The sequence below is a fragment of the Phalaenopsis equestris genome, unplaced genomic scaffold (genome assembly GCF_001263595.1).
Source record: "Phalaenopsis equestris unplaced genomic scaffold, ASM126359v1 Scaffold000099, whole genome shotgun sequence".
NCBI lineage: Eukaryota > Viridiplantae > Streptophyta > Magnoliopsida > Asparagales > Orchidaceae > Phalaenopsis > Phalaenopsis equestris.
In genome coordinates, this window is record NW_018164541.1 from 833,634 (window position 1) to 846,910 (window position 13,277).

The 13,277-nt window shown below is 37.0% G+C and overlaps 2 protein-coding genes across 2 annotated transcripts in view; both read right to left on the reverse strand.

The window, feature by feature from the left end:
* Positions 1–9,952: 9,952 nt before the first annotated feature.
* Positions 9,953–11,447, reverse strand: LOC110020547 (vacuolar protein sorting-associated protein 52 A-like). Its single transcript, XM_020718685.1, has 3 exons — positions 11,234–11,447; positions 10,779–10,874; positions 9,953–10,472 (listed from the first exon to the last, which is right to left on the reverse strand). Exons 1-3 carry the CDS (start codon positions 11,445–11,447, stop codon positions 10,171–10,173), a joined length of 612 nt encoding a protein of 203 aa, XP_020574344.1. The 3' UTR covers positions 9,953–10,170.
* Positions 11,448–11,561: 114 nt separating this feature from the next.
* Positions 11,562–13,277, reverse strand: part of LOC110020556 (vacuolar protein sorting-associated protein 52 A-like) — a gene marked incomplete at its 5' end in the record, with an annotated part of 12,810 nt that continues 11,094 nt past the window's right edge. The window contains 2 exon segments of the mRNA XM_020718696.1: positions 11,562–11,960; positions 12,267–12,324. Coding sequence (XP_020574355.1) covers positions 11,659–11,960; positions 12,267–12,324 — 360 coding nt within the window.

Here is a 13,277-nt window from a genome sequence, read left to right on the forward strand (position 1 = left end):
CTCGTTCTCTAAGTTAGCGAGCCGACCACGAACAACACGAACAAATATTTGTTCGTTTGTGTTTTGTTTGTGTTCGGCTCGTTTTGACTCGAAATACCACTAATCAATTATATATATATATATCTTTGATGAGTAATTTGTTTTAAAAATTTAATTGACTAAAAGACTACAAAGTTTATAATCGAGTAGAAGTATTAATGAATAAAATAGAATAAAGATTATTAAAATAGATTCAAATATTGTTTTAAATCTTTTCCTGATCTTTAACATCTTATGGCTGCGTGATTAGGGTTATCAAAATAGCTCTTTGTTCGTGAACGGCTCCCGTTCGGCTAAGAAAAGTTCGACTCGCTAAGCAAACGAGCCGTACACGAACACACTTTTTGAGCTTGAAATATAAACGAGCCGAACACAAACGAGCCCAGACTCAGGTCGTGTTCGGCTCGTTTACACCCCTAATTCTTACATAAATTCCAACTGGCATATTAGTGAAAGAGGAAAATATAATCAGGTTTGAATGTAGAAGTGAAAGGTGCAGCTAATTTGGTAGGAGTTGATGCTTCGCATCCATACGCGCTTGTCCACCAACTCTTTATTCGTTAGGTGCAGCATCTCTGTCTTTCTCATCTTTGCTCCAAACAAGAAGAGAATTTGCACTCTCCAACCATGCTTAGCTTCAAAGAAATGTATTCAAAATCCCATACCATTAAATGACCACCCCATCCCCCCTCCCATAAGTAGGTTTAGCATGAAAGAGTTGACAAAATCAAAATGATCAACTAGTGATATGGAAGTTTGAATATCAAGGCATTTTTTGAGCAAATTTTCATCATTTGAAACGAATCTCGAGGTATGATATGAAATATGAAGGTATTTTTTGAGCAAGAAATATTCAAACTCAAATTAAAAATCATATATTACTCTAATTTAAGCATACTTACAATCAAATTGACCGACTCGACGAGACAAACTCAATGACACTAAAACTAATTCAATTCGAGTCAAATTAAACCCATATAAAGTCATTAAACTTTTTTTTTTTAAAAGCTTTGGTTGTCAATTTGAGGGTTAAATGGATTACAAATCTGACAAAATTATAGTTAAAACTGAGTGTTTCAATGAGACAAATCTAGCTAGCTTAAGTACACTCAATTCTGATGTCATTAATGACCTTAAATGTCCAAAAAACATCTTTCAACCCAAGGAATCACTCCGGGACTTCTCATCGAGTGGTCTGAATCCATGTAATATCAACAGAGGATGTCACTCTCAATATTTATAAATACAACCCTACTCCCATTATGAAAGGGGATCAAAACTTGGGGACACCGAGACATGAAGGAGTGAAATCTGAGAGTTATTCTGGATTCAAAGACCCATCGATAACTTATGCCCTTCAAAATCGTCGGCTGCCGTCGAAAGTAGCGACCTCCCCCTGCTCGCAGTCATAGGTCAACCCTACAGTGTAATGACACACCATGACTACCGTGCAACTATACACCCCAGTTACAGTGTAATGAAGCATCATAAATACAGTGTAATAATGTGCTATGGACACGATGTAATAACACACCCTAATATGATGTACCCCCAATACGGGATAACAAATATTACTGAATTGAAGATCTGTCAATGAATCCTTACATCAACTACTTGCAAGCACTGTATTTAGAAGACAAAGGCTTTATTCTGACTCTTGAAGTTCTCTTTTTACATTGTATGTCAACAAGTGATGTGTTTATTGCAACCACCTACTGATGTAGCACCAACTACGAAATCTATGGTGAACTGATGTCATTGCATCTCCCCAATTTGATCCACCTGACTAACTAGGACATATGTGGCTTACTAATCATGTCGTTTCTAACTATGGTCTTGTTGGCCAGTTGATGTTATCGTAGCTTCCCACTATAGCTTACGTGACCAACTATAACATACATGACTAACTTATGTCGTAACAGCCTCCAAGTGCGACCTCAGTGCCCACTGATACTATTACAACTCCCCGCTACGGCTTACACGACCAATTATGTCGTATGTGGCTCACTGCTAATGCAACTTTCAACTACTGCCTCTGTGGCCAATTGATGTTATCGCAACTAGACACTACAAACTTGACCAACTACAACCCAAGTGATCAATTACTATCATTACAACCTCTATCTATGGCCTCGGTGTCCAACTGATGCTATTGTTGCTTCCCAATATGACTTACATGATCACCTATGACCTATGTGGCTCACTGCTCATGCAACTTCTAACTATTCTCTATGACCAACTGATATTATTCTAACTCCCAAATACGTCCTACGTGACTAACTACGATCATTGCAATCTCTAACTATGGTCTCGGTGGCGAACTAAGGCTATTATAATTCTGACCACGAACTATGTAGCAAATTGATGCTATTACAACCACGATCTACAATATTCAGTGCAAGCTACTACTTTTGTAGCAACCAAATACAACTTTTGCGGCCCGCTATTGTAATATCGCTACTAACTACAACCCAATTGCGACCATTATCATTGAACTATTGTTGTACATCAACTTTGTAATTCTTTCTTCCTTAATTTAGGAGAAGAGTGAACTAATGTACTTACAATCATATAGTGAATCAGTTTGACTGCGCCATGCCCCATGATTTTTTCCCTTGCTAGAATTTTCCATGTAAAAAATCTTAGTGACAGCTTCGATTACTTTTATATTATATGTGTGTGTGCTGAATTTTCATACAACATCGAGACAATAATTTATCACACTATTGCCGTGAATCCTCTGGCATTCAACATAGACAATGCATCTTAAATAAATCCTTCATTATCAATGCAAAAAGGTTCAGTACAATCTTCCATGTAGACACCTTATTTTGGGACAAATTAGACAAATGTATATGACCATAGTTGTTACAAATATATTTGTTGTATGTTAAAAATTTTACATAAAGGTTGAGCAAGGATATAATTATTTTTGCAAAAAAAATTTCCTTAAAGTAAGGACGTATGACCTAGTCTATAGGAATTGATGCTTTTACCAACGAAAATGATAACAAAATTTCAACACTAGTTTAACTGATAAGGATATTGTGATAATGACATGGTTGATCAAGCATTTGATCATATAGACTTGTCATTTGTTCATATTTAAATCATCTTTGTCTCATTTCCCCATGCACATTCATAAGATCACTGTTTTTGTTTCTTTTTTCTCTCTCTTTTTTTTAAGGAGTCGCCAATTTGTCTATTGTCTTGAAATTTTATTTTCTGAATAAGTCTCTCTTCTGGATCATAAGAATGATATGTAGAAGAAAGAACTGGAAAAACAGAGACATACAATGAAGAAGACAAAAAAAGAGAGAGAACATGAAGAGCCTACATGTGATAAACCTTGCAAGGATATGTTAAGTGTGTCCGCCCAAATAATATCGAGCGGATGCACCTTGGAACAATATCTATGAAAGAATACCTACGTAGAGTACCTATAACCAGAGATTCAGGTGTGTTTGCTTGTTCTGTGGTACAGAGTGATCCCAAGTGGACATATCCCGCTTGGTTAATTACATCTTGGGGGTTGCCCAAGAATACTTATGATTCAAAGGATTTTTGCTGAAATTAGTAATGACAACTATCACAGGACTATCAAAAGATAGTTATTTCACAGGGGAATGCCCTGGTGCTTTCAAAGCTTCTGCTAAGCCACGGGATGGAGAGTGAGTCTCTTGCGGTTCTCTCATGGGTAATAGAATCAACAACACACAAAGCTTATGAAATAATCAAATCATTTCAACGGGGAATCTTGATATGTCAAAGAACATCCAGGCCATAAGGGCATTGGACAAATTATTGTATCTCAAACAAATAATAGCTCATCGACAATCAGGACGTTGAGATGATATCAATAAAGTTAAAAGGAGCGACAAGGCTCGTTAGGGGTAGTCAAAGGAGGGGATGAGTAATCTCTAATAGATAGAGGTTGTCAGGTTGGGGCAACACAAACTCGTCATCCCAAGCCGCTAGAACCCTAAGTCTACTTGGTCGTGAAGGTAGTCGGCCCAACATGATCAAATGAGAGAAACTCTATTCTTTGACTATCATGTGAAGTTTCAAGTGGTAGGACTTGTACCCACCAAAATGGTAAGGATGCCATTAGAAAGGAAAAGAAGGGGAGTTTCAGTTACAAAGCTGGAAACACTCAGAACAAAAGGACTTACACCCCATTTGGGTTGGGGAGCCTTCTAATGACCTAAGCGTGCCAGAAAATTTCCTAAATAGAAGTTTATGACGTGTAGTCGAGTTGGAGAAGAATAGGGGCTTCTCCTCATAACTTTCATATGATGCAGTTATCTACCACAATCCTAAGCGTTTAGGCCTTAATATAACTTGTGATACGTCCGTGCTATGTAATCCATTTTAAAACTGACCTAAATGACATATATGAAAGTAAAAGTTAAATTTTAAAATCTTAAATGTTTTAATTCTAAATTTTAATTAGCCTTACAATTTTATTAGGATTTTGTAAAAAGTTTATAATTTTAGGTATATATAGAGCTTAAATGACCTGCATAATTCTTAGACAATCCACAAAGTAAAAATTGATGGAAAAACAATTCAAGCACACAAGCATGCGAGAAAGACAGTAAAACAAGCCAAATATGAAAGAACAAAAGGTTGGTGCCTCTGGGATAGCAACATATCCCAAAAATAGAAAAATGCGGCCAAGCTCTGCATAACTACACGTCTGGTTCTAATTCTATACATAAATGAGATTTAGAATTAAGGTACGAGACATGAGTAAACAACTCCTAGACCCTGTCACATGGTTCTGCCCGTCTTATGTATCGAAATCTGTGCCCGTATCTTATTTCTAATACAAACTCTCCTAAGGACTCAAAAAATTACATAAAGAAAGTAAGAAAAGACTTGATCTACATGAAAGCAGTGTTAGCAGAAAAGGCAAAAATCGTGCAACACATATGAGTCATGCCTGGCGGGAGGAGCTAAGCAGTGCATGCAAAAATGAGCTATACAAATCATTACATTGCTCCCCCTCTCTTACACGTGTGTTGTGTATTTTAGGCATGACTCTCTATAAGAAGGCCGACCTAATAAACTACTATGCATATCAAAATGGTAAGCATGTAAGCTCACCAAAAGCAGAAAAGATGATGCTTGGCTAGAGCAACAAAATCGACAGAGAACTATAATCATGACATCAAAAAAGACTACCTAGCATCCTAGTCCTTAGCCTAGCACATCATCTAATGTAGTGTCTTAACATAACATTTAAGTGAGTTCAGGGTTATGTCAGAAGGCTAGCATAAGTTTTTGATGGGGTCGCAATCACCGGCTTCATCCTAAGGATCCAAGGATTCTAAAAAGCAACACTAAATGCAGGTTTCGAAAAGCTTTTAAAAAGTTGACCTCATGTATGGTCTAAGTTAAGTATGCAAGTAACTTCAAAATAGATTTTGAAAATGTGACGCATACTATTTTGAAAGGATAAATATATATATATATATATATATATATATTTATCCTTTCAAAATAGTTCCTATGAAATGAAAGGCCTAAATAGCACCTATTAGACCCCTGGGAACCTTAACACAATATATGCACACTAATCACATCGTGGTAGCTAGTATTGCCCCATTGAGGCATTCTTGGGGGCAATACTCGCTAGCCCGTCGTAAACAACAATGGGTCACTCAACCAACGAGCCAGATTTATCCTCGAGACACTCAAAAAATGTGCATGCAAATGCAACATGATTCTGTGTGATACGATCGTCCTTGCAGAGTATGAGTGATCGAAAGATGACAAACATTCACCATTAGCATACACTACATACCCTAGTGACGAATGCGTCTGTAGTGATGAATGATGCATGTAAGACATACAACACAAATGAAAATGAGTGTGTCATGAAGGCAGTGACCCGGAGGGTGGACGTACCATGGAGGAAGTGACCTAGAGGGGCACATGTGTTGTGGAGGCAGTGGCCCGAAAGGTGGCTCTACCGTGGAGGAAGTGACCCGGAGGGTGTGTGTCATGGAGGCAGTGACCCGAAGGGTGGGTGTAACGTGGAGGCGATGATCCAGAAGGTGGGTGTGTCTTGGAAGCAGTAACCCAGATGGTAAGTGTGCCGCGGAGGCAATGACCCAAAGGGTGGATGTGTCATGGAGGCACTGATCCAGAGGGGCACCTACCACAGTTCGTAGCAGTGTTGTAGGGAGTGAAAGGATGCAACTTTCGTTAGAGGGGATTACACAATGGATTGGCTTGGTGATGTGCCATCCATTCACATAAGGTGTGAGTGTGAGGAGTAGGTGTATGAGAACACTAATCCAATTGCAAAAGACTTCAAGCAAACAAGTACAAACATGCAAGGTACTATACAAGCAAACATAAAAGAGTTAAAAATGCAAGTGCAAACCACTTGTGACACAGTGCCAAGTGACATAAGAACGCCACGAAGCAGATATATAGAGTAGTATACTGCTGGGAGGCACAGATACTCATCATGAACGTATGGGGGGATGTGCTCATTGGTGCACGACAGTGTGCAAGTATGGATGCGCTAATGTAGGAAATGTGAAGAATCATGCAAGAAATACAACATACCAAATGAAAAAAAATTGATTGATCAACCAAACTAGTGACGACACCGATCGAGCCAGTGGCGGCGTATCGATAATGTCTACCAAAGAAGGTCGATATGACAGGTGTGCAAATGATCAACGAAGGACAATCGATAATATGATCGGGCCGGTGGCAAGCGAGTGATTGAGGGACCAGAGATAGTCGATCGAGCTGGAGTGTGCGACTGACCGACGAAAATGGTCGATCGATACAGTCGGGTCTATGGGAGGGCGATAAATCGAATGGACTGATGATGGTCGATCAGGCCGGAGTACGCAACCGATCAACGAAGAATGGTCCATCGATGTGATCGGGCTGGTGGCCGAACGATCGATCGAATGGATCGAAGATAGTTGATCGACTGACGTGTGATCGATCAACAAAGGGCGGTCGATCGATACGATGGGGTCAGTGTTGGCTAATCGATCGAGTAAACTGACGATAATCAACCGAATCAAAGGGTGTAGCCGACCGACAAAGGGCAGTCTATCGATGTGATTGGGTCGGTAGTGGCCAATTGATCGAGTAGACTGACGAAAATCGATCGAACTGGAGGATGCAACCTATAAATTACATACACAAAAATGGATGGTTTTGATGCATTTTTGAAAATAATCCATGCGGTGCATGCAACACAAATACGAAATACATGCAATATGAGATTCAATTATATTCAACAACGAATCGTGCTCACCTTAACGAACTCACGGGTAAACCTTGGGGCTAATTAACGGAACGAGGCGAACGTCGCACAAAGCGACGTGCAACTGCCTCCATTTGCCCGGTACAAAAGAATTCCATGGAGAAAATCTTCACAACGTAGGGAATGCCAAAGTCGTGGGAATTTTTGTTCTCTAGGCCCAAATAACAAATTTCACTTCCCTCCATTGTGGGGCAAAATCACCGGCGCAAGCACGGGGTTACAACGTCCCGAAATGTTAGGATTTTGTGCTAGAAATGAAAAAAAGTATGTTTTTCTCAAAGGCTCCTAATCCTATGCGGTTTCCTCTATATAAAGGTGTAAACGAGCGAGCCTTGACTCAACTCGTGTTCCGCTAGTTAAAAAATATCATTTTTCGTGTTTGACTCGTTTATATTTCAAACACAAAAAAAATTGTTTGTGTTTAGCTTGTTTGCTTGTCAAGCCGAACACCCGCTGTTCGCAAACAAAAAATATTTTTGACAACCCTAGTCATGTATGCAGTCGTTAGGGCTGTAAACGAGTCGAGTTTAATTGAGTCCAGACTCGACTTGTTAAAAATATCACTGTTCGTGTTCAACTCGTTTATACATCGAGCTCAAAAAACTTTGTATTTTTCGCTTGCTTATCGGGCCGAACACGAGCTATTCACGAATAATGAACTATTTTGACAACCCTAATCACACAACCATGGAATGTTAAGGGTATAGCGAGATTTAAATCTTGTTATTTATATTAAAGCATTCATTTAAATAGAATTTAATACATTTTTATTCTATTTTTAATTAATAATTTTAATTGATTATAAATCTTTGTAGCACTTTAGTCAATTAAAATATTTTAAAATAATACTCATTATATAACAACCCTACTACCTCTAGAAAATCAAAATCCTAACCAAATTTCACCCAAACCTAGGGGGCCTAAGAATGACAATAGTAAGAGATTAAGGAATTTCACCTTCGTGATGGTTGCTTGAAGCTTGTCTTCCTGTAGGAAGAAGCACTCCTCCCTAAAGAGAGCGACGACACCGCTGGATTTTGCCTCCTCCAAAGAGATGAGGAAGCATTCCTCGTTGGAGAGTTGAGATGTTGAAAATGCTGGAATCTTCCTTCTCCAAAGTCAGGAAAAAGCTCTCCTTGCCAGAGAGTCGGTGACAAAAACAGAAGAGAAATCTTTTCTTAGCAAAAGACGATAACGAAGAGTGAAAACAAACAAAAGCTATGAAATCAACTAAACCGTTCATATATAAAAAATACAATTAGTTTTGAACATAAAAAAACTATAATTTTGTGTTAGGCATGTAAATTTTCCAAAAGAAAAAAGAAAAATTACATGCATACCACCTACATCTCATATATTTACATATCTAACACCTAAACATTACTATTTTACATTTATACCAACAAATTTCTTTCACATCACATTAAAATTTCAATAACTTTTAAGGTGTGAAATCCATATTTTCATCTATACATAAGGTGACATGAATATAAAAATAAAATTTTTAGGTGTTAGATATGTTAAACATAAGAATTTAATGGTATGCTGTAAATCTTCCAATAAAATAATAAAATAAAAATGAGGAATTTACATACATACCACCCAATTCTTATGCATTTATACATCTCACGCTAAAATTTCAATTTGTGCAAACAAAATGCCAAATTTATCACTCATCACACTTTTCAATAGTAAAATTCACATGTTTATACATAGGTAAAGTGCTTTATTTGGTGTGAGATATGTTAATGTATAAAAATTGAGTGCTACGTATGTGATTTCTGAATTAAAATGCCACGAAGACATGCATACGTAAGACATATTTATGCGTATAAAGAAAAATACTTGCGCGCTGAAAGTAATTTTCTCATTTTCAATCACGATTTGCTGCTGCCGCCTCCTTTTGAGGAGAAATATTTGTGTACGTAAGACATGCGTACGTCTAGTAGGTTACAGGGAGATTATTGAGGGTTATATCCACGTTATACCTCATATAACCTCCCCATAACCTACTTATAACTAGTAAGTTCCGCGTTTCTGTTTTCATATATTTCTAAGCTATAGATATGTTACAGAGATGTTACAGAGGATATAACGTAGATATAACCCACAATACCATCCATGTAACCAACCTGACGTACGCAGCACTGCGTATGTCGTACGTACGCAAATATTTCTCCCTTTTGAGATCCCTAATTTAGGATGAATAATCTCATCTTTAAACGCATAAATATGTTTTGTATATATTAAAAATTAAGCTGCGAGAAATAATCAAGTATTTTTGTAATTTTATTTATAAGATAACAAAAAAACAAAATAAACTATTTATTGAACAAAAAATTAAACTAAATTATACGAACAAAAACCATAAATAACACATCAACAATTCCACTTTACTAACTTCTTAAAAGTAAAATATACCTTTTTTATGCATAGGTTTATAACACCAAGGTGTTATAAATGTAAATATTAAACTTTTGATGGTAAATATGTAAATCCATAAGAAATGTGTGGTGCATAAGTAAATTTCCCTATATAACTTTATATTTCAGATCCTACATGTGTCACTATGCCATAAAAATGCTACCGAATCCAAATTTATACAACATATATGCCAAAGTTCATTTTTTTTTCACTACAAACCTTCAAATAAAATCATAAATTACATTCTTATAAGCAAAAAACACAACATTTTCCCTTCTCAGAAAGCAGAACAAAATAGCAGAATAGACAACCAGTACTAACTTTATTGTGCAAACAAAGAATGAGAAGGAAGCATGTTCAAGAGAGACTCGGCAGAACCAATTTCAATGAGGATTTCGAAAGATCTAGAATGTTCTGGAATATTTTTTGATCTCATATAAAATAGAAGAAATTGATACCAGGTCCTTGTTAAGAACTGATCCGCCAGCAATTTTCTTGACGCTTTCTGAGAGCCTTGTATAATACAGAAGTAGTTGTGTCAGAGCAGCTTTCAGTATATCCATCCCACACAGGAAGTTGCTGAAGGATGTAATGACATCCCTGTGCATGAGCTCTATTGCATTCTTCCACCTGCTGGCAAAGTCCTTCACTAACGGTTCGACGTCGGAAACCGCTGATTTTTCGATGCTGGAACTCGTTTCTTCCACTATTGAGGTTAAAAGTGTTAACGAAGTCAAGTGTATGAGGCATTTACATAAATAGCACCCAATTCCAATGTATTTAAATTCCTAACATTTAAACTTTACTTCCCACATTAATATCACGCAAATCTTTCATATCACATCAAAAATACAGCTATTTTAACATTCTAAAAGAGATGCGCGGTTTAAAGTAAAGTGGCATGCATGTAAAAATTGAAGTTTAGGTGTTAGATATGCAAATACATAAGATTGAGTGGTATGTATGTAAATCTTCAAAATATGTATTATGTAGATGAGAGAATTGAACTTACATGCCCGGTTCTTGACAAATTTAATCAGTTCGCCAAAATGCTCCAAAAGTAACTCTTCCTGGTTATAACAGAAAGGTTGAAATCTGGTCAGCTTATCTCAAATGCATCACTTCTCTACTGATTATATGTATGAAAATGTTCACAGAGCCAAACTAGCTTTTGGAAGGGCAACTGTGTAGAATAGTAAGTGTGAATTTTGAATAATGCTTTTCTCACATGAATACATGGATAATTCACCTATAAATAGGCGAGTACAAGAAATAGAAAGAGGAAAGAAATCTTCCTACAATTAAGTAATACTTATAATTACAGAATAAACATAAATACCTATAATTAAATAATTACCTTTTTTATAATATGACTAAATATAACAATTACTAAATAAAATTAAAGTAAATAATAAGGAGCGTAATTCCACAGTCCCCCTCAAGGTGGGTTGTACAGATTGTACATGCCCAACTTGTTGGTTAGCTCATCAAAACTTGACTTAGGGAGAGTCTTGGTGAGAATGTTTGCGATACTGATTGCAGCTTGATTGTCACAGAACATCTTGATAGAATTTTCTCCCATAATTCCAAGCTCCTTGAGAAATTTTTTGATCCACATTCCTTCACAGATACCAAGCGCTAGTGCTCTGTATTTTGCTTCTGCACTACTCAGAGATACCATCGATTGCTTCTTGCTTCTCCATGTCACTAGATTGTCGCATAAATAAGAGCAATACCCAGAGGTTGATTGTCGGGTGGATATATCTCTTGCTCAGTCAGCATCAGTAAAAATAGACAGCCAGTACTAACTTTATTGTGCAAACAAAGAATGAGAAGGAAGCATGTTCAAGAGAGACTCGGCAGAACCAATTTCAATGGGGATTTCGAAAGATCTAGAATGTTCTGGAATATTTTTTGATCTCATATAAAATAGAAGAAATTGATACCAGGTCCTTGTTAAGAACTGATCCGCCAGCAATTTTCTTGACGCTTTCTGAGAGCCTTGTATAATACAGAAGTAGTTGTGTCAGAGCAGCTTTCAGTATATCCATCCCACACAGGAAGTTGCTGAAGGATGTAATGACATCCCTGTGCATGAGCTCTATTGCATTCTTCCACCTGCTGGCAAAGTCCTTCACTAACGGTTCGACGTCGGAAACCGCTGATTTTTCGATGCTGGAACTCGTTTCTTCCACTATTGAGGTTAAAAGTGTTAACGAAGTCAAGTGTATGAGGTATTTACATAAATAGCACCCAATTCCAAGGTATTTAAATTCCTAACATTTAAACTTTACCTTCCACGTTAATACCGCGCAAATCTTTCATATCACATAAAAAATACCGTCATTTTAACATTTTAAAAGAGATGCGTGGTTTTAAGTAAAGTGACATGCATGTAAAAATTGAAGTTTAGGTGTTAGATATGCAAATACATAAGATTGAGTGGTATGTATGTAAATCTTCAAAATATGTATTATGTAGATGAGAGAATTGAACTTACATGCCCGGTTCTTGACAAATTTAATCAGTTCGCCAAAATGCTCCAAAAGTAACTCTTCCTGGTTATAACAGAAAGGTTGAAATCTGGTCAGCTTATCTCAAATGCATCACTTCTCTACTGATTATATGTATGAAAATGTTCACAGAGCCAAACTAGCTTTTGGAAGGGCAACTGTGTAGAATAGTAAGTGTGAATTTTGAATAATGCTTTTCTCACATGAATACATGGATAATTCACCTATAAATAGGCGAGTACAAGAAATAGAAAGAGGAAAGAAATCTTCCTACAATTAAGTAATACTTATAATTACAGAATAAACATAAATACCTATAATTAAATAATTACCTTTTTTATAATATGACTAAATATAACAATTACTAAATAAAATTAAAGTAAATAATAAGGAGCGTAATTCCACAGTCCCCCTCAAGGTGGGTTGTACAGATTGTACATGCCCAACTTGTTGGTTAGCTCATCAAAACTTGACTTAGGGAGAGTCTTGGTGAGAATGTCTGCGGTTTGGTCTCTAGGAGTATAGACCAATTCAATGATTCCATTATCCACCTTCTTTGAAATGAAGTTCCGATCAATCTCAATGTGTTTCGTTCGGTCATGATGAACAGGATTATTTGCGATATTGATTGCTGCTTGATTGTCACAGAACATCTTGATAGAATTTTCTCCCATAATTCCAAGCTCTTTGAGAAATCTTTTGATCCACATTCCTTCACAGATTCCAAGTGCCAGTGCTCTGTATTCTGCTTCTGCGCTACTCCGAGAGACCACCGATTGCTTCTTACTTCTCCATGTCACTAGATTGCCGCATACATACGTGCAATACCCAGAGGTTGATCGTCGGGTGGATATATCTCCTGCCCAGTCTGCATCAGTAAATACTTCTACCTTTTGACTATCATTCCTTTTGAATAATAATCCTTTCCCAGGTGTCATCTTTAAGTATCTTAAGATACGGTTGACAGCTCCCATATGTTCCTCAGTAGGACAGTTCAT